Below are 21,982 nucleotides of genomic sequence, written 5' to 3' on the forward strand. Positions count from 1 at the left end.
ACCAGGAGCATCAGCACCACCTGGGAATGTTAGAAATGCAACTCTTACCATAAAACTTCTAAAAGAGAATACAGGCATAAGATTCTCTGACATAAATCTACAGCAATGTTTTCTTAGGTCAGTCTCCCAAGAAAAGAAATAAAAGCAAAAATAAACAAATGGGACCTAATCAAATTTATAAGCTTTTGCACAGCAAAGAAAACCACCAACAAAATGAAAAGACAACCTATGGAATGGGAGAAAATATTTGCAAAAGATGTGACCAACAAGAGATAAATTTCCAAAATATACAAGCACCTCATACAGCTCAATATATACATATATAAAGCCTATTCAAAAAACAGGCAGAAAGGCGAGGGTGGGATGTTTCAAGAGAACAGCATCGAAACATGTATATTATCTAGGATGAAACAGATCACCAGCCCAGGTTGGGTGCATGAGACAAGTGCTCGGGCCTGGTGCACTGGGAAGACCCAGAGGGATCGGGTGGAGAGGGAGGTGGGAGGGGGGACCGGGATGGGGAATACATGTAAATCCATGGCTAATTCATTTCAATGTATGACAAAAACCACTGCAATGATGTAAAGTAATTAGCCTCCAACTAATAAAAATAAATGGGAAAAAAAAATAATAAAAAAAAAATTAAAAAAAAAAAACAAAAAACAGGCAGAAGAGTAAATCGACATTTGTCCAAAGAAGACATACAGATGGTCAACAGACACATGAAAAGATGTTCAACATCGCTAATTGTAATAGAAATACAAATCAAAACTACAGTGAGATAACATCTCACACCGGGTCAGAATGGCCATCATCAAAAAATCTACAAACAATAAATGCTGGAGAGGATGTGGAGGAAAGGGAACCCTCCTGCACTGCTAAAAGGAATGTAAATTGATACAGTCACTATGGAGAATAGTATGGAGGTTCCTTAAAAAACTAAAAATAGAGTTACCATATGATCCAGCAATCCCACTCCTGGGCATATATCCAGAAAAGACAAAAACTCTAATTTGAAAAGAACATGCACCACTATGTTCATAGAAGCATTATTCACAATAGCCAAGAAATGGAAGTAACCTGTGTCCACTGATAGAAGATTGGATAAAGATGTGGTGGTGGTTCGTGTCTGACCATTGTGACCCCATGGACTGCAGCCAGCCAGGCTCCTCTGTCCATAGGATTTTCCAGGCAAGAATACTGGAGTGGGTTGTCATTTTCTTCTCCAGGGGATCTTCCCAACCCAAGGATTGAACCTGGGTCTCCTACACTGCAGGTGGATTCTTTACTGACTGAGACACCAAGCAAGCCCAAAGAAGATGTGGCGTGTGTGTGTGTGTGTGTAAATATCACACACACACAATATGGAATATTACTCAGCAAAGAATGAAATAATGCCATCTGCAGCAATATGGATGGACCTAGAGATTATCATACTAAGTGAAGTAAGTCAGACAGAAAAAGAAAATATCGTATGACATCACATATATGTGGAATCTAAAAAAATGACATAAACTTATTTATAAAACAGAAACAGAGTCACAAATATAGAAAACAAACTTACAGATATCAAAAGGGAAAAGTGGGGGGAGGATGGATTAGGAGGTCGGGATTAATGGATAGGAACTACTACATATAACATAGGTAAACACCTACAATGGAAGAATCTGAAAATGAATATATCCTTATAAATATATATATATATATAAATATATACACATGCTCTCTGAATTGCTTTGCTGTACACCAGAAACTAACACAACCTTATGAAATAACTATACTTCAATTTAAAACAAGAAAAAAAGAAATATAATTCTTAGGTCTCACCTCAGACATGCTGAATCAGAAACTTTGGGGATAAGGTCCAGCCATCTTGTGTTTTCACAAGTCCCCTAAAGAATATCCTAGAACCATGGGTCTAATTGAGTTAGATTACTGCTGAAACATCTCATTTTAAGGACCAGGTCAAAAGAAAATTATTTCAAACTGCTTTGTTGAAAATATATTGAATCTCTCATATGGCTGTGAATTAAGAGTTTTGTAGCAAACTCACGGAATGAAAAGACTGTGAAGAGCCCTGGGAGATCATTAAGGCAGATTGTTTCCAAAGCTGTCAGTTACAGAAATCTAAAGTTCTACAAAGCATCTCTAGGGGTTTCCTAAAAGGAAATGTATTCACATGTTTGACTGGTGATTGCTCCCCTGACCAGCCAGAGTTTGTTGCCAGAAGACATGGAATTGTGTGTCAGGAGAAATCATTTTGGAGCTTTAGGACAGAGTCAACATCTTACTTGTCTTTGTATCTACACTACCTTCCATAGTGCCAGGCAGAGAGCAAACATAATAAACATATATGTTAATGAATGAATGGATGGAAGAGTCACCTCATGGATCTTGGTTGTAAGTAACTTCCACTAATATTCCAGGATCACTTTGAAAAAAATCCCATTTGGATAGCTTATACTTGTTAAAGAATACTAACTGCCTCACATATGTGGCCAGCCTTTTCAGCAGTTATGGATTTTACCTATCAAATATTAAGAATGCCCCCAACTATTCCAAGAGAAAACAAACATATGAAGGTAAGTGCTTATTTCATTTCTTGAAGTATCTATATGATATCTCCGTTGCTGCATGTTAACCTCTTCATTGACTAACTCAGGTTTCTCAACCTCAGCACTATTGACATTTTGGGCTGGATAATTCTCTGTCATAGAAGCTGTTCTGTGCATTACAGCAGCATCAACAACTGTTCCTGAGCTCCCCTGTCCCGCTGTGACAACCCAAACATCTCCAGATACTGCCGAGTGTCCACTGGGGGGGGATAAAATTGCCCAGGTTGACAATCCTTGCTTTAACGTAATACTAAAAAAAGGAGAGTCATTTTCCTGCATTTTCTTCAAAGCTATGGAAACAGGCTTCAAGAAAGAACGTATGTTCCACATTTCTCTTTAGTTCATTGTGGAGGACTTTGCGGCAGTGACAGCTATTTCTACTTGACATGATTTGGTTCATAAATCCTCAATATTTTAGGCCAGTTTTCTCCTTAAAACAACTTTATCTTAGGAGATGCAAATTCACAAACTCTAAGTATCTTTTTTACACTTGTGATTTTCTATACTGATCCAGCACTGAATTCCATTAGAAGACATTTTTATTTAATAAATAATAAATAATAAATAATATATAGACTGGCTAAAGGAACACTGCACAAATCCATAACACAGTGTTAGCATTAACAGAAGAGTTTTTATCTACTTCACTACAGTATTTCAAAAACCTAAGTAAAACCTACACTAAAATAAAATGTAATAATAACTTTTATTACACCCTACCTCAAGATTCTATCCCTGGAAAGACATCACTGCTTCTGGAATTTACTTCCTGGTATTGAAATATGCTAATAATGCTAATTCTCTTCTCTTTTTTAAAAAATCTTATGTATTTTTTAATATTCATTTTTATTTATTTATTTATTTGGCTACACCAGGTCTTAGCTGTGGCACATGGGATCTTTTCAGTTGCACCCTCTATTTCTGGATTTATTTTGTTACGGCATGAGGGCTTAGCATTGTTTCAACATTCCTTCCCTTCTGTCCTCCATATTCTCAATATAAATACAGTACTATTTTTACTTAAATTGTCAGCGCTTAAAGACACCCTTGTTGACACCCTCATATTAATGTCCCCTTAATGTCCCCTCCCTTACTGTCCATGTGGGTCTATATTTTAACTATTCCTTTTTTTTTTTCATTTAACAGCATTTTGAGAGGGAGAGGAGATAAAAACATATGGCCACCACATATTTAACAGGAAATTAAAACTATTTTTGAAAAATTATAAAAATCTCAAAATTTTTCTGTTAGAAGGTAGAAATCTCTATTTCACCCTCACCTCTTGGATTTAGTACAAATAAAAGCTAGGCACTTTTTTTATAAAGAAAACAAGTGATGTTAACTAGACTTAACTGCAATCATTTTGCAATATATATAACTATTGAATCATTATGTTATACATCTGAAATTAATATAATGTGATATGTCCATTATATCTCAATAAAAACATAAATAAAAGGTATGTTACCTGAAATACTTCAAATTCTTCCCCTTCTGTACACTTGGAATACAGTTATTTCTATTGCATGATAAATCTCTTCTCTCTTCTGACCTTGCTAATTTTCTTTTATCTACCAGGACCACTGAAACCTGGGAAACATCTTGCAGCTGTACACCATGAAACCACATGCTCTTTTTCCATTAGAAACGGTAGTGTAATAAATGTCTCCTGTATCAGAAAAAAAGTATAAAATCTTATTTTTAGTTTTTCATAAAAAATAATTCTTGCACCATCAATCAGTAACAATCAAGAAATCAGGACCACCCAGATAACAACAGCAGAGGACTAAAAACAAGATACCCTATTAACATGACAGATGAAGAAGATACTAGGTGAGAAGAACCCTCTATATAACAAACAAAGCCCACAATTTCCAAATTGTGGGAATCAAAGTCAAGCAGTTAATTACCAACAAAGACAATAACAGTGCTCCTTTTGTCTTTCACAGTGAATGCACAATTAACACTTAATCTAAGACTGGGGAATAAGCCATCTATAATCTACTGAAAAAGACCATCTGCTTCTATAAATTTTGTTCTTATACACTAGCCAAAAGAAGAGAACATATTAACAAAATAATGGGCCCTGCACTGTTAATTGCTAGGTTGTTTGCAGTTGTGCTGTTGCTATTAGAATTTAATAAGCCATTCCTTCTGCTAAATTAATAAGCAGCCAAGATTATGTAATAGCTGCTTTCAACTGCTAATTATTTTTCCCATAATTCCTTTCCCTCCCTCCCCTTAACCCCCACCTTTTCTTGGCTAGGAACATCATAGACTGCCAGTATGTCATCAGCAAGTCTCCCGTCCTCGTTTTCAGAACCACAGACCAAGATGAGGAACATAGCCAATGACTTTAAACTTGGAGGTAGTTATCTCAGGAAACTTGAGGACATGAGTTTTGTACAGAAAAGCAGATTTTCTGGATTTGGATTCAGAGGACGAATTTTCATTACACAGTATTAGATCTGTCTTTGGCTAATGGCATGTTTTGTGTACTAAGGGAGAAATGGGACATTAAAATGTGCCTCTGAGACAGGATTGGTCAGGTTGCTGACAGAAATTTGGGCAGGGGGCCTAAAGACCTACAGAAAGTCAACTCTGTGCTTTATGTTGACCACTTTTTAAATATTACAGTAAATGTTTAGCATACACATTAGTAGGAAAATTTCCAAGCAGCAGCAGTGTCTGAAAGGGGAGGTAATAAATATTTTTATCTTGCCAAAGAAGGGCATTAAAAAATGCCCCTAAATCCCTATTATGTACTTAGTTTTACAGACATTTTAACACACACGAAAAGAACACAATCCCTAATAAAGGATTCCTTTAGATTGATTAAACTTCACTTCCTGGAAAACTTTCCCTTTGGGCCATTAAAAAATTCTGGCGACTATGTTTGGGTACCTCTGCAAAAAGGCCATAGCTTAAAAAAAGCAATATTCTAAATTTCCTTTGTAAGAACCGAAGTGACTGGGATAACGAATAGCATTCGACATGAGAAACCCGTGGCTGCTCAAGCAAGGTCACTTAATCCCGTGGGGCTCCCTTTTCCTCATCTGTAAAAGATGAGTCGGACTGGATGATTCAACTATTCTCTCATTCGAAAAAAAATGGACATCCATTATGTGCCAGACACAGTGCTCAGCACCATGGCTCTTAACTAACAAATCTACCGTTTTAGAGTCCTTATCAGTCAACTCACATTTATTAGTGGTGTTATATACCAGGCAGAGAACTAGGCTGGGATGTAAAATGAAGAAAACTCGAGATGTGCTAATGGGTATATGGGTGAAAGAGGGAATTCATTCTTACAGAATTTGAGTGAGGCTTCATAGGAGCTGTGACATTTGAGAGCAAGGGCATGCCAGGCAGAGAAAGTCGTCGGCAAGACTAAACTGGAACCCAAGTGGCTGCGGGGGAGGAGAGGGGCAACTCCGGATGAAAGAAGCGGAATCTTGAAGAGATGCCGGTCCGGCTTTTCAGCAGGGAACAGACAGGAACTCCTCAGGTTCGCAGCACTGAGGATGGGCGAGGCAAGCCCCGGCAAGACACTTGCAGTTTGGGGCGAAAAGGTGTCTAGGACTGTAGCAGTGCGATGGGAAGGGCCGGATTCCGGATGGTTTTGAGGCAAAGTAATTGCAAAAAGCCCTCTAAACGCGTGCACGAGCTCCACGAAAGAGCTTTATTTTCTTCCGAGTTGCAGCACTCCCTCTCTCCCCTCACCAACATCACCGGCTATTACACGGCCCCGTCCCACCCTCTTGGGGCACCGAGAGTTATCGGAGCTCGAATGTGGTTCTTGGAAGTACGGACCTTCCCTGCCCAGCTTAGTACGGTCAATAAACGACACCATGAAACACTATCTTCACTGCACAAAATACACCGGACAGCCGCACGCGTCACAGAGGCACACTCAGGAAAGCGCAGGCGCGCCAGGCCTGGCAACAGCCGCTTCCGGGTCACGTGGCCCGGCTTCCGGTCCGGACCACCCCTCTCGGTAGAGACGCAGCCAATCAGATTCCTCGGACTTCGCGGTCACCTGAGCTGCCTCCGGAGCCGTTGGCAACAGCCGAGCTGCATCCAGCGAACCGCCCAGCCCGCCCCTCCGCTCGCCGCAGCTCCGGCTCCTCCCTCGTCCGGCCCCCGGGGCGGGGTCTATCGGCTCGCCCTCCCCTCTCAGCCTAAGCCTTCCCTCCGCGAACCGGGTCCCCTCCCCACAGCAAAACGGCTTCTCTTCCTCAGCTCAGCGACAGGGGCTTCCCCTCAGTCGCCGCCGCCGACGCTGCTGCCGCCGCCGCCGCCGGCCGAGCCCCGCCGGACCCGCGGCCCGCGGCCGCCGTAAGTCCCGGGAGGCGAGCGGGGACACCGGGATCGGGGAGTGGGGAGGGAGGGTTGGGCGAGCCCCCCGCCGCCCCACGAGCGCCTGGACGACCCCACCCCGAGCCCGCCCGCCCGGCCCGCCACTGGGGCACCGCTCCCCGAAACTCACTTCTCTTTGCGTCCGCGCCCCTCTCCACGCGGCGCCGTGTCCCGAGCTGCTGGGGCCAGTTTCGGACGCTGCAGCGGGTCCGCGGCACCTGTGGTTTGGGAATCGCCTCAAGTTTTGCGGGGCATTTGCGGGCGAGGTCGGCGGCCGGGGGCGGCGGAGGCGGAGGACTCTTGGCGCCCCCTGCGCGGCGGCGGTTGCCATTGTCTTCCCCGCTCCTTGCCTGTCACCTCACCCGGGCTCGATCGGTCAGTGATGGAGTGCGGCCCCGTGGGGCGGCGGGCAGGCAACGGCCACTGGCCCCGAGCCCGCTCCGCGGCCGAGCCCATTGTTTTTAATTCCAATCTCCGGTAATTGAGGCGACTTGTGATTTGAAGCAAAATCGGAGCGTTGGTTTTTAACTAGAGGGAAGGAATACTTGTGCCTTGCGACCAGACATCATCCCATGTTAACATATAATTTATTTTAAAGAGCATAAATTATTTATTCGTCATATAAAGTGATGGTGGGGAGAGATGGAGAACCTTGCTATAGATTCCCTTGAGTCCTTGAGTTTCAAAAGCAAATCCCCAGTACTGGTCTCCAAGATCCTGGAATACGGGTCTATTCTTTTCCAAGTTCTGCTAACGGGTTTGCGTGAAACATTGTCCAGTTGATGCGTTACTTGCTATCCCCTTCTAATGCCACTGTCTTAACAGGACTTCTGTGTGAGGCACTTTGACATCACCAGTATTGTTCGTTTATTTCGTGCCAGTGATGGGTTTTAAGTGTGGTGTTAACAGCTAGTTTTAACTTTATTAAAGTTAAATTGTCGCATCGTAAATTTCTAAATACCTTATTGATGTCCGTTTGGATTATTACAAAAAGCGGCAATGATTTCTTGGCGAAATTTAGCGCCCATTTTATTCAGATGGATGGTGTAAATTCCCCCACCCCATGTTCAAATTCAGTATGGTGTGGGTAATACCAAGACTCAGGCTGAATCCTACTTGCAGAAACTAGTACTGAAACTTGGAATAGTTAAAAGAAAAGAAAAAATCTGAATTCTACCTTTAAATTACCTTTGTAGAAACAATGCTTTCTGTTTGCATTTGGGGAGACGATTGAATTTCAAGGTTTCCTTAAAAATTAAAACATGTAGACTAATCATCATTTACAGATTCTAAATAAATGTATACAAAATAGTTTGTGTGAAATATACTAGAATAAAGCATCCACTCCATCTGTAGATGCTATGTTTTTAAATCGTTTTAAATTAAGTATTTCGTATAATGTCTGAATGTGTGTAGCTCTTGGCTTTTTAAAGGTTTATATTCTCTTTGGTAAAGTTATATTAACTCACTTTATTGTGTGTATGTTTATGTTGGAATTTTTTAAATAAGATGTGAATTTTTTAAATCAGGCTTTTATTAAGAAAAATGTGTGTTTATGGGATTTTTTTGGTTTATATTTTAGTTCTTTTGTTTTGCTTAAAATACGTAAACATAAACTGAAGACAGCATTCCAAGTTATAGCAGTCTGTCTACAAGTAATTCCGTTTGGCACTAGAACAGCTTGTTCTGTGTAGGGTGAAAAATAGTAGGTCTGTTTATTCAAATGCATCTAAACCAGTTGATGTCAACAGTTCTCTTTTGATCCATATACATTCCTATAGCACAGATACACAATAGTTTCTTAAATCGCAAGAATTATCTTTCTTTTTCATCAGAATTTTCACCTCACCTGTTTTTGTCCGCCCCCTCTCCTGCAAACTTAAATGGAACAGGGTAAGGTGGGAGAATTTGCATCTGGTGGAAAGATCTTTCTACAAGAATTTCCTGCTATTTTAGCTACCATAGAAATATTGATGGCTACTCATCATTTGTTAGCTAAACGCCCCGTCCCTCAAAGCTTCTCTTTGCCACGTGTCATCTTAATCTTAACTTTATTGAATCAAAGTATTGCCTGTAATCTTGGTTCTGTTTATCTTAACAGATGCAGTTTATGTTGCTTTTTAGTCGTCAGGGAAAGCTTCGACTGCAGAAATGGTATGTCCCATTATCAGACAAAGAGAAGAAAAAGATCACAAGAGATCTTCTTCAAACCGTTTTAGCACGGAAACCTAAAATGTGCAGCTTCCTTGAGTAGAGAAATCTGAAGATTGTTTACAAAAGGTATAATTTTTATTTATTAGAAAGGTGAAACAGAATCAGATATTAGATCATTTATAATGTGGAAATTGCAGACTTTCGAGAGATGACATTTATAAATAATGATTACTAAAGATGTAAATGAAATAGTCTTAAGGTAAAGCTTTGTACTTTTAAGATAACTGCTGTTTCGGTGAAATGATAAAATCATGGGAATCTTTTTAAATGAAATTATGTAACTAAAGGCATAAATGATACTTCATGCTTAATCATCTTTTTAGGAAAACTGAAAGAATTCATTTCTTTGCAGGGGAAAATAAAATCAGTATTTTAAATTGTATGAGTAATTCTCTGAATTTAGATAAGCATTTACCTCCCCCTCCCTTCTCCCCACAAATCTGTAATGACTGGTATTTGACATGCCTTTTAATCTGACTTTCAGGATCTCTTACTCATGTATAAACTCCTTGGATACATACACCATTTTAGTCATAGATGTTTAAAAATTGGATATATACAGGATTTGTTCGTTACTGCTTATTAATTTGAAGTACACTTGTTGCTGTGGTGGAGGTGTGATTAGATCTGGTAGATAGATAATTTTGCCCAGAACAGATTTTTTAAAATTTTGATGTTGTAAAATGACTCCTAGATAGGCTTTGAACACTAAGCTTTTAAATGATGCTATACATCTTTATTAATATCTGAAACTTATTGATACCTTAAACTTCTGAAGATTGTTCTAGCTGGATTAAAAGAAATATAACTACTTTGTTTCTTCACTATTTCTGTTCCCTTACAAATAACTTACCGAATTTAAGATAAAAATGTTCATGCATATAAAAATTCTCTTCTGTGGGGGATGTGAGGGAACTAACTGTTGATTGCAAGGAGGGTCAAAGAGAAGTCTGGGTTTTATCTCAGTTTTCATTTATTCCACTCTACTATGGATGGGGTTGTGGGCAAGATGGCAGAGAAAGACATGAAGATTATAGAACATCTAGAATTTTTAAAATACCATGGACGACTTTACAATTTTTAAAATACCATAGACTCCTCTTCACAATAGAATGAATTTAGTCGTCTTCGGGTGATTTTGGATCCAGTGTTTGGTGTAGTATTTGTTGAGAAAAATCATAAAAATACCATTTTAGAGGTGGAAGATGTTTTAGAGTAATCTAGTCAAGTGATTTTTTTTTTTTTAAAGAAACTTTTTGCCTCAGGGATAAAACCTTAAATGCAACAAGTGGAAGTGGAGGTGCTTGTGTAACTTTATCTCTACTCACTTGGCTTCCACCCTCAGTGTAGGGCTCCTGAGTTTGAAAACCACTACTGTTGGTCAAAACTGAGTTTTATTTTAAAAAATGAGAATTTGGGAGAAGTGACTTGTCCAGGGTCAGTTGCTTATGACTGCCATAGGGGCCGGTACTCAAATCTTAAACCTGGAGGCAAGGGTTTTAAACTGGGATGAGAAGGAAATTTGCATTTCTTTAGGGATCCTGTAGTTGGAAAACGGGTGGGGGGAGGGCTGAGACTGGAACCTGAGGGATCTATTAGGATATGGAGTCCTGAAGGAAGATTTGTGCTGTGGGCTCAGCAGGTGGAAGAGTTGTTCCTGAGGTAAGTTTGGTAAGACTTGGTCATTGCTAGAAGCAGGGAGGGCAGTGAAAGAGGGGGAGGACTGGGGTGATTCCACATTTCTGGTTCAGCTGATGAGGTAAGTGGCCAGGTAGAAAGTTGACTTTGAGGAGCCTGTGTGACTTCCATTTGGAGATGCCTAGTTTTCTCAGGGTGGGCATAGGCATGGACGTCTGGGGGAAAATGAGGCATAAAGGGTTAGTTAGATCACCCCCATTTAAGCGGCAGACAGAGGGTAAGTTTTAGGGTCAGTCACCTTAGGAAAGGGGAGAGAGTTCAAAACTAAGGTCACCAGTGCCAAATGTTGCATGAAGGTCAACTAAAGTGAAGAATCTATTAGATTTTACAGTGAGCATTTCACAAAATGCCTTTTGTTGGAATAGTAGAGACAGCTCTTGGAAAAATGGGACAAAGTGTGAAGAGGTGGAGACAATAAAAAAGCAGGTGTAGACTGTTGGGGGCAGGGGGAGGGGGAAGCTTTGCTATGAGGGACAGAAGAGGTGATAACCGTCCATAGACAGGAGTGGGTAGACAGGGTTAAAAAATGGCATGAGAGACTGAAGCTTATTTCTAGATGGGGAAAGGAGTCCCCCGTGTGGAGGAGGAAAATACTAGCAAGGGAATCAGTCCAGGGAATCAAGATTCTTGGAGCTGAAGGAGATGTCCTGTCCCATCAAGAGGAAAGAAGCACTAGTTGGTACTCTCCATAGCATTCAGCCCATCCATGTTGGGACACTGCTTTTTCTGTTATTAAAACCTGTAAAATGTAGTCTCACCTGACTCTGGTATTTACATCAAACTCCTATAAATAAAGATGCACTTTAAAATACCAGCTTTACTAAGATGAAATTCACATACAAAAGTTAGACCCCATTTCATACTAGAAACTTTTCTAGTGCCTTAAGGACATTTTTTTTTTGGTAAATATGAACACGTGATTATTTTTTCCCTAGTCCAGCTGGAAGAGAAGACCTTTTAAGTAAAAGAATTACCACTTAGCTACTGAGAAATTCTGAACTAGCATTTTTTGCTGTTCATATCACCAAGTGATCTTTCTGTTTGCCTTCCTCAAGTTGTCTCATCCACATTCTTTATCCCTGAGCCTTTTTTACAGTTGCCCATCTTGGGGAGGGAGAGGTGAGAGAGTGGAGTAAGGTTAATATAACTGAAAAAATAGACTGAAAATCTGGGGACTTGAGTTCAGTTCCTTTGTGCCATTAGTTTTGTGACTTTGAACAGGTCATTTTGCCTTTGTTTCTTCATCTCTAAAATACTCTTGAAGATCCTGTGAAGACAGAAAACAGTATGCTTTTTTGATTCCTATTTTGTGCAGCATGTTACAGGATTAAAGTCTGTAAAAAAATATACACCTACCAATTACGAGCTTCAGAATTTGTTTAAGAGTACTGTATTGATTTTCTTCACTAACAAAAGAATTTTTAATAACATACCAGTAGAATATTGAGTACAGTTTGGTTACATTCATCCACAGTCAGCTGATATTTAGCTGACTGAGGAGAAGTCATGTGTTACGAATATAAGAATAGGCACTTTCAGATGTTCTCTGAGTGCCAGTAATTAGAGTAAGCCTTAATCTACTCTGCTAAAAATAACCAAACATACCTTCTTTCTTACTAGTCTATTATTAATTTTACTTCAGATTTAGACTTACAAATATGCACTGAGAGAACAAAATGAATTCATTATTGAATTTTTTTTAAAATCACTTGGTTCTAAAAATAAGGACTACTCTTCAGGTTCTCTTGGTAATCTTTTACTAAGTCAGTGTAACAATTTTTCTTTCCCTCCTCAAAGCAGGTGAAATATTGCTTTGAATATGTTTTAATTTTTACCAGTTGCAGGATTACTTTATTTAATACAATTTTGGACTATAGTTTTTAATATAAAACTTGGGCTCTGGAGTCAGGTTACTGTTCCTGAGAAGGTTACTCAGTTAAGCCCAAGTCTCCTGTAAATGCGAATAATAATGGTATCTCTCTGAAACTTTTTTTTGTGAGGATTAAAATGGTAAATTATGCCAAGGCCTTAGGTAACATTTAGTGCCTTAGTCACAGTGAGGACTCAATGAATGTTACCTGTTATTATGCTTCTGTTTCTTCCTTAAACTTTTTGGAAAGAGGTGCCTTCTTATGATACTAATAACTAGATGTTCACCTACAATGAAGAATTCATTTAATTTGATATTAAAGTAATATTTCTGAATGATTCCTACAATCTAGGACCTTTGACTACTGTTTAAATGCTATTTATTTGTAAGTAAAAGGCAGTTCTGTGGTTAAGGAGCAAGAGTGGTATAAGCATTAGATTGCTTAACAGTAGCATTGGAGAAATCTTGAAATTAAAAGTAAAAAAAATTTTACCCGACATTACCTATTAGTGAATTCTTTCTAGTGGAATTTATTTAGCACTGTGTTCATATCAGCTAGTAGTGTCTGTTTTTTATTTACCATTTTTAATGTCTTTCCCTTTAATCTTTAGTTTTATTAATTCAGAGAATCTTATGTGTCATTTGTATCAGTTTTCCAGATTTACAACTCTATTTGAGCAGCATGGGTTAAGGAGGATGGAAGGTTGGGTTGGAATATCTCGTTGCCTTTTAAAGCAATAAACAGAATAGTTCTGGGAAAGAGAGGGAGCACTTTGTTAGTAAAGTTGGAGCTGGTGCATGTTATGCCCTTTATGATAATAAATGAATGTGCTTGAATGCCTTCGCGAAGACTGCAGGAGACCGACCATTTAAAATAACGTTGTGAATGTAGAAATCAGATAGAATGGACATGGCAACTAGTGTACGTGTGTGACAGGGGAGTCACTATGGTAGGTGGGAAAAGGCCTGGAGTTAAGGTCTCAAGATCAGATTTCTGGTCCCAGTACAGCCACTTGGCAGGCCCTGTACTTTTGGGCCTCTTTTTTCTTCTGTAACCAAGGATGATGGTGTTTACTGTTGAAAAGCTCAAATAAGGTGAAATGTTTTTTGATAATATTGAAATTAATAGTGTTACAAAAATACTAGTTATTCTCAGACTGAAGAGCAGAAATTCATTGGATTTCAAAACTGAGGTTGTGTGTGTGTGTGTTTGTGTATTATTTTACATTAATGCTATGAGCAGTGATTACCCATTGTGTTTCCTAAAAATTGCTTAAATGCGCCTCAGTGAAAATTATAATGGCACCTGAGACTTATTTGGAATGTCTTAGGTTTTCATTTTGTTCCTTTTCAAAAGCTTCAAACACATTTAAACCATTCGAAAATACTTTTAATCCTCCTTAAAAGACTTGATTAGGTCATCCTTTGTTATGCCTCCAGGTTTTGTGTTAATAAGTTTTGGCTTCCTTGGGTCAAGTATAACCTAGTCCCATGTACTAGAATTCTTATTTGGAGAATATGAGTTTTCCAACCTTATTCCTTCTTCAAGGGTAAATAGCCTGAACTTCAACAAGGAAAACTTGGAAAATTTGAGGACATGTCTTAGTTTTCCGTGTTCTCTTTCTCTAACTTCTGTGATTACTTGCAACTTGTTTTTTTTTTTTTCTCAAGGCTTATTTTCCACAACCCTATATACCTCCTTTAAAAATAATTCTATGCTGTCAGGAGTCAAGATAGTAGTTACCTTTGGGGATGGGAGGCTATGACCTGGAGAGGATAGAAGAGGGGCTTCAGAGGTTCAGTAATAATTCTGTTTGTGGTCCAAGTGCTGGTACCACAGGTAGGTTCACGTTGAAAACTCATCAAGCTGTACATTTATGACTTGAGGTCTTCTCTGTGTGTATATTACGTTTTAGTAAAACATTCCAGAACATTGACTTCATGTTGACAGTATCTTTAATAAATCCTTCAGTTGGAGAGTTTATTTTCTTCCCTGTTTACTCGTGGTTTGAAATAGTCACACAGTGCATTTTGTTTTAAGTAACTTCAGAACAACGTGTGTCAGCTATATTTTAGAATATTCCTACAAAAGGAGCCTGAATGAAGGAAGAGCAAAATAAATAACTATTTCTAGATAGTGCGATTTTTTTTTTTTTTTGCTTTCCTGTACTTTTCAAAATTTGTTTTTTGTACATTTATTATTTTATAGTCTAGGAGAAAAACAACTTGCTGTTGTAAAGAGGAAATAAATTGTATAGGCACAAGGTCTTTCACAATAGGATATGAAAGTGTATTTTAGAAAATACATGATTATAGGGTAAATTTTTTTCTGCATCTGCTTTTTGTTGCAGATATGCCAGTCTGTATTTTTGCTGTGCTATTGAGGATCAGGACAATGAACTAATTACCCTGGAAATAGTTCATTGTTATGTGGAATTACTTGACAAGTATTTTGGCAGTGTGAGTAGTATTTTGTTTTAGGAAATTAAACTCCGTAATACATATTTTTTAACCTTTTTTGTAACAAGTTTATTATTTGTCTTGAGAATTCTATTTGACAGTAACCTCAAGATAGGGAAGGAATGACTTTCTTGTCAGTGCAAGTCAGAATTGCCTAGTCAGTTAACTGCCAGAATTGCTTGACCCCACAGACCTACTCATTTAATTATGCTGGTGAGAATGAGGTTTAAAATAGTGAAATAGAAGGGAGTCCAGCTGTAAAGATTAATACACTGGAAGTACTTAGTATAGAATTTAGATTTGATTAGCAGTTGTAATCATATTACCCAGAAATACGTAAATATTTCAAAAGACCAGTCTTTATGAGTAGACAATCATTATTAAGTTGCCCATGTTAGGAGCTTGCAGAGTCTGGTCTTTCTTAGCTTGAAGGCATTGTGTGTTTCAAGTACTTGAGACTTGAAATTTAAGCTGACTGAATCAATGATGCTTAGTTAGCAGGATTGCCATTTTTAGATATAATTAAGATTAATTCACTCTGGTCAGATTTTATTGACTACCTGATAGTAGATAAAGATCTTCTGCTTTCTTCAGGTTTTATTTATTAATTTTTGCTTTTCAGGTGTGTGAACTTGATACCATTCTTAATTTTGAAAAGGCTTATTTTATTTTGGATGAGTTTCTTTTGGGAGGAGAAGTTCAGGAAATATCCAAGAAGAATGTCCTTAAAGCAATTCAGCAGACTGATCTACTGCAGGAGGTAAGCTACTCAGAGTTCTCTTAACTAGACACTAGCATGTTTTGCTCTTGCTAGGGAAGTCTCAGTCATCTTCCCTCATTCTTACAGTTTCAGAAATTACTCTGAAGCATGCTTGGCATGTAGTGTCCATGTGCAGTTTATTGATTGGCATATGTGTCAGTCACATCAACTCAGTTATCTGTGGATGTATTGTTTACTTTGGAGATGGTCTGGAGATGGCCCATTTTTGGACCCCAAAACACCGAAGTCCAAACATTTAGAGGGACAGACTTCTTTAAGATGGGAAAAGTAGTAGTAATTTGAGAACTCTGTGTCCATTATTCTGAATTACTTAAGATAACCCCTTATCTCCTTAGTGTCTACAATGAGGAGTTGACTGTGAGATTATGGCATTTTCATTCCAAGTTGGTTCATGTTTTCATCTCATGCCCATTAAGTGCAAATGTAGCCAAGCAAATGATAGTGTTTTATTACACTTTTTGTAGAATCCTCTAGTTTCTTGTTAGCGAAACTAACTGATAAGTATTTCTACTTCTCTTTGCTTTTCTTAAATACAAATCATGTTTTGTCAAACAGCTACATTCTTGTCTTGCCTTGATATCACAAGAACCATTGATAAAACCCCCTTCCTTTCTAATTTCCACAGTTGTCTTGAGTTAAATGTATATTTGATGCTTCTGTACCTTCAATTTCTAAAGCTAAAAATTCATAGATAAGGCTACCTTTTCTGAAAAACTTAATGATACATTAATTCAGGTACCTAGTTGAATTATGCTTTAGTCATAATTGAAGTTTAATCAAATAGAAAATTTATAGCAAGAGGAGGAATTAGTCAATATTAAAAAATGTTACTTGTTTTCATTACAGTAATTATCTTTTATATTATTATTGAAGGAGGTTTTAAATCAGAGTCAATGTTTTTTCTTCATTATAATTTATTAACTGTTGGCCTCATTCGGGCTTTTCATTTAGGAGCTGTCAGTAATCCCTCTGCATCAGTCACTGACTTAGGTCAGTTGTGGGGATTGTTTGAAGTTGGGATGACAACATCTATAACATACATAAATTAAACATTAGACAGCAATTTTTTACATTTAATGATACTGAGTTACCAAAACAGGGGTTAAGGTGCCTGCAGAAGTGAAGTATTTTGTTGACAGCCCTAATACCATCTGCTGCTCACTAGTGAAATGAACACAGCCCCTTTTCTGTGTGTGTATGGTTTACTATGGTTTTTTTATTAATTGACTGCATACTTGTCTTTGGGAGTTTTTTTTCTTTAAATGTCAGGTGTGCTGACTACACACTCACATTTTACTGTTATAAAATTGGGTTAAAGTTAGCACCTCCTTATTTTGCTGGTTGCTAACCAGACTTTTCTGAAATTAGGTCAAAACAAGGGTCATAACTTGGGAATTTTTCATATTTGTTTCTTCATTTGATCACTTTTATATTTCATTAGGGAACTATATTCTGTTGTATCAGATCCTGGTATTTCCTCTAGTTTCTTTATAATTTCCTAATTAATTACATTTGCCTTAAAACATTTCTAAAGTTGTTGAAGTTAAGCTTTTATTTTTAATATGATTTTTCTGGAGAATAATATTTAGCGCATTGATACCTTCTTGTGTTTGGGTTTTTTAAACTTTACTGGGAAATCGCTATATACTTTACAATATGACAGATATGCTGAATTTACTTTATAGCATGTATTGAATAATGTACTAGAGGATCAGAAAGTTATTACATGTATGTGTTTGTGAATGTGTGTGTGTGTCCCCTACAAAAGTATTTTAATAAGTCTCCTTTTTTGAAGTAGTATTTTTATCTCTCTAAGTGGGAAAAGTAGGAATGGAGAGAGAAGCATGGGATGTCCATAGTTGCATGCAAAATTCTCCTTACCCCATCTTCACCTATTTTAATAAAAAAAGGTTGACTACTGTTAATTACAGTTCCTTGTCTTTGGAAGAGACAAGGCCCTATTTCTCTTCTGTGACAACCTTTACATTGTTTTGTACATAAACCAAATTGATAACTATATTAAGACATTTTCTATTCAATGGACCAAGTGAACCATTTTTCTTAATTTCCCCATGCAAGCAAGTCTTGAGGAGACAGAAAGTGGCTGGTCCATTCTGAATTTACCGTGATGTTAAGGCCTTAATGAAACCAAGTTAAAGTCTCTATAGGGCAGTTAAGCTTCAGGTTATTCTGTTCAATTTAACAGTTTAACTTGTTTATTCATGTTATTCGCCAACAACATATTGTCATAGGAAATCCAGGATAAGATGTTTGTTTCCTAAAATAGAGTCATTTATATGTTGATACATGATACAAGTTTACATCTCTGGGCGAGTATTTGAATCTTATGTTCACCAAATAGATGATAGAATACGATGAGAAAAAACATTCCAAACTGCTAAAATGATTTGTCTGGACACTGTGATAACAAAAAGGAACTTCAATGATAGCCAATGCTTATTGATTACCTAGATGTGAAGCATCCTATCTAATCATCAGGATTCCCTGAAAAAGGGTCCTGAGAGCCTTTTAACCAATGAAGAAGTAGAGGCTCAGTGAAGTTCCAGTGACTGGTCCTAGGTAGCAGTTGGCAAAACCAGGATTCTAAACCCAGGTCTGCTAGACTTCAGAACTGTATGAAATCTTAACCACTGTGCTCTGTCTGCCCCAACTCCCATTCATGTATTTTCTTGGTATGTATATTTTAAACATTCTGTTTTGGATACCAAGTTCCAAAGCTCCAAGTTCCATTACTGTTTGTCTCAGTAATATAGTAAAGAAATTCCTTATTCTCCTGGAGATTTTTCTATATTGAACAAAGTAGATTTTCTAAGACTGATGCCATCCTTTACTTCTTAGACTGGAAATTTTGTCCAGTTTATCAGTAGTTTGGAATTCATTAATCGGATATATAGATATACATTAGTATTTTTCAAGTCATTTCTTGTTGGGTTTATCAGAATGTCTAGATCTATAGTAGCTTTTTTGGTCTTATAATTTAGGGTATAATATTCACTTAGTTTATGTCATGAAACTATTTTGCTTCCAAAATTGTACATATAGCTGTAAAGACAATTATCTAAAAGTAGTCTTAAATTTGTTGAAGTCCAAATTTATTTTAATTTAGTTTACGTATATCATGATTTTAATTTTTTTTCCTCTTTGGTGTCAGGTCTTTTACTTGAATCAATTGTTCTGAACACCAAGGATGACTGAATTATATTGAAAATATCTGCTGGCTTAAAGATATATGCAAACCACGAAATAATTTTGGTTTTAATCCTTTTTTAATTTGTGAAATAATACATTTCTATCTTTATGAATTTTTATTTTCAGAAATATTTCTTTAAAATGTCTCTTTTACTCAGTTTGTGTAAATGTCATGTAGTTTGTTTAGGTAGTCCTTCATTTCATAGGCAAATAGGGTAGACATTAGTGGATACAGTAGATTTTCTATTAGCATTTTACAGTAGTAATGAGAACATAAAATGAATGTGTATTTGAATCATAATTACTAAAATATCAGACATTGTGATTAAAAAATAAAGATATCTTCCTTATTTTACTTAATTACTTAGTAAAGAAGGGTTCAGTTTTAATATTTTGAGACTGAACTCTGTTTCTTTCTTTTGGTATTCCAGTGTATGACTCCTTAATTAGATTTGGGGGTAAAGCCCAGAAAAATTGGTCCATTATCCAATTTTTAATGTTTGACCATTGGAATTTAAAACATATTTTCTTAACATGCCACTAGTACTTAACTTGATTCTTAAATTATTAAAGTGCAACATGCTGAGATTGCTAAATTGACTTTTTATTTTTTTTGCAATACTTGGAACATTTTCCCCAGCACCAAATACCTATTTTAAGCTAGATTAGATTTTTTTTGGAGGGAGGGCATGGGGGAGTGGTACAGTTGGGATTTATTTTATAAACATTATATATAATGACAAAGGAAATAATAGAGTGCATATTCTTTGTGAAGTCAGGCACTTACCAGTTTTTCTCTGCTCCTTAATTTTATAGAGCCAGAATGAAGAATGGGGAGGTTTGTCTGAGGATATCTTATGATAAAGAGCAGTCTAAGGCTTTAGTCCCTTTGACCCCCCAACTTATTTATTGGTAACTACTAAATTTACCATTTTTGTGGCATGGATAAGACGGGGTGATATGCAAAAACTGTTGCACGTGAAATGATTTCAAGTCCTTGCTTGATCTGTGAAGATCAAATAGTTAAATACTGGGCATTGGGCTTTAACCCTCAGCGGTAGATGCATGATGGTGTTGATCAGCGCTTTGAGATGTGTCAACCTTTTTTTTTTTTATACTAACAGCATCATTTTCAAATTTGTGGGGGTTTTCCTTTTGAGCTTTGTTTGCTGTTGGTATTATTTCTCACTAAAGTAATCTGACAAATGAAAGAAAGTGAGGTACCAAAAGCAAGCATTACACTCATGAATTTGCTTCTACTTCAAGGTGGTCCACTTTATAAACAGGTTTATTGGATTTACAGTTGTTAATTTGCCTCATCTAGAAAGTGGTGCTCTGTGGAGAATTAGTGCTGCTAAAATTGATTTGTTTCAGTGCTGGGGCTGCATGATATATGTTAGTACTATACAGCATCTTTGTGGAAGTAGTAATTGATAAATCTGTTGGACTGCATAAAAATGGAAAGGTAAGAATCTTAGGTGACAAAGGGATTTCTTTAAACATGGATCTTTTGTAAATTAAAAGCATTTTAAGTAAGTAAGTACTTATTGAAGTATTTAATAACATGCCTTTTAATAAGTTTTTTAAATTAAAATCTTGCTAATTAAGAATATTAAGGCATTGGGTAGTTAAACTCAAGAATATCTTACATTGTTTTAAAAAACAGATGCTTTCAAATATATACAGTAATATAACAGCAAAAATCATTTTGATGAAAATCCTCTTAAGATTGGTTTTAATAAGACAAACTCCTATAATTCCTTTGTAATTACCACTGTTTATATTAAAACCTTTAAGCCTAAACCACCTTCTTTTCAGTTGGGTTAAAAATTAACAAGGCTATATAGTCCTTTATACTGGCATATTTTAATTTTTTATATGTAAACTTGATTGGGTTCTACTAGAACAGATTCTGGATAAGTGAGGTTTAGTTACATTAATGCTTCAAATGGAAAATACAGAAGGGTAGATACAGAGAAAACAGAAGGTGGAACAAATCTTGCCTTTCACTTTGCATTTAATAAGAAACAATTTGGCCAATGCCCTTGGTCACTGGTTTTCAGGTCGTAATCATTCACTCTATGTCTTTTGAGCTCTTTTTCCTTTGCTTTTCAGAATTTCGAGAATTTCCTCCTTACTCTTTCATTTTAATTCATTTGAGCCAACTCTTGCTACTCTGGTCTATTTGTAATAGCAAAAGTTGTAATAACTTAAAATATTCAGTAACTGTAAGTCTGATTTTCCGAAGTATTTGACAAGAAGCCACAGTAATACCATACTTTTTTATATCATAATAGTTACATATACATAAACCAAAAAATTTTTTGGTTAAATTATATATACTTACTGATATTTGTTTTACAGTCTCATGTTGTCTGTTCTATTCTTTTTTTTCCAATGCTGATCCTGATCTACTAAGTTGATTGCATGAGCCCTAGGATTGAGACCTGCACAGGGACCTGCAAAGAACATATTCCTAGGTGTTGGTGATGGTTTTGTTTATTTATGTATTTATTTTTTAAAATTAAAGTAAGTTGACATGATTTAAAAAAAAAAAAGTACTTTCTGAAAAATTTCAGTGTTTGAGTTCTTTTTTTACGCTCCTGAGACATTTTTTTTTCTTTTATTGCTTTTTCTGTTGTCTTTTTTAAAATAAAAATTCCCACTATAGGAAAATTAACAAATACAAGCAAGGACACTAGAACATAATCTTACCCACCAACCAGAGACAATTAGATTAATTCTGGTTCTCAACTGGAGTTGAGAGTAGGGTAA

The 21,982-nt window shown here is 37.0% G+C and overlaps 1 protein-coding gene and 1 long non-coding RNA gene across 3 annotated transcripts in view; one reads left to right on the plus strand and one right to left on the minus strand.

The window, feature by feature from the left end:
• The window catches only part of LOC139033430 (uncharacterized), a 124,613-nt gene extending 118,070 nt beyond the window's left edge, over positions 1-6,543 (minus strand). For both annotated transcript variants that reach the window (XR_011486007.1, XR_011486006.1), the window contains exons 1-2: positions 6,429-6,543; positions 4,084-4,284 (exon numbers count right to left, since the gene is read on the minus strand). This is a non-coding gene — a long non-coding RNA (uncharacterized lncRNA). The remainder of the gene's footprint in view (positions 1-4,083; positions 4,285-6,428) is intronic.
• Positions 6,544-6,673: 130 nt separating this feature from the next.
• AP1S2 (adaptor related protein complex 1 subunit sigma 2) lies at positions 6,674-21,780 on the plus strand. Its single transcript, XM_070462631.1, is given in 6 exon segments — positions 6,674-6,953; positions 9,076-9,254; positions 15,108-15,216; positions 15,839-15,976; positions 20,024-20,119; positions 21,627-21,780. Coding segments are annotated over 4 exon segments (471 nt in total). The 5' UTR covers positions 6,674-6,953; the 3' UTR covers positions 20,069-20,119; positions 21,627-21,780.
• The last annotated feature ends 202 nt before the right edge of the window (positions 21,781-21,982 follow it).

The sequence above is a fragment of the Odocoileus virginianus genome, unplaced genomic scaffold (genome assembly GCF_023699985.2).
Source record: "Odocoileus virginianus isolate 20LAN1187 ecotype Illinois unplaced genomic scaffold, Ovbor_1.2 Unplaced_Scaffold_6, whole genome shotgun sequence".
NCBI lineage: Eukaryota > Metazoa > Chordata > Mammalia > Artiodactyla > Cervidae > Odocoileus > Odocoileus virginianus.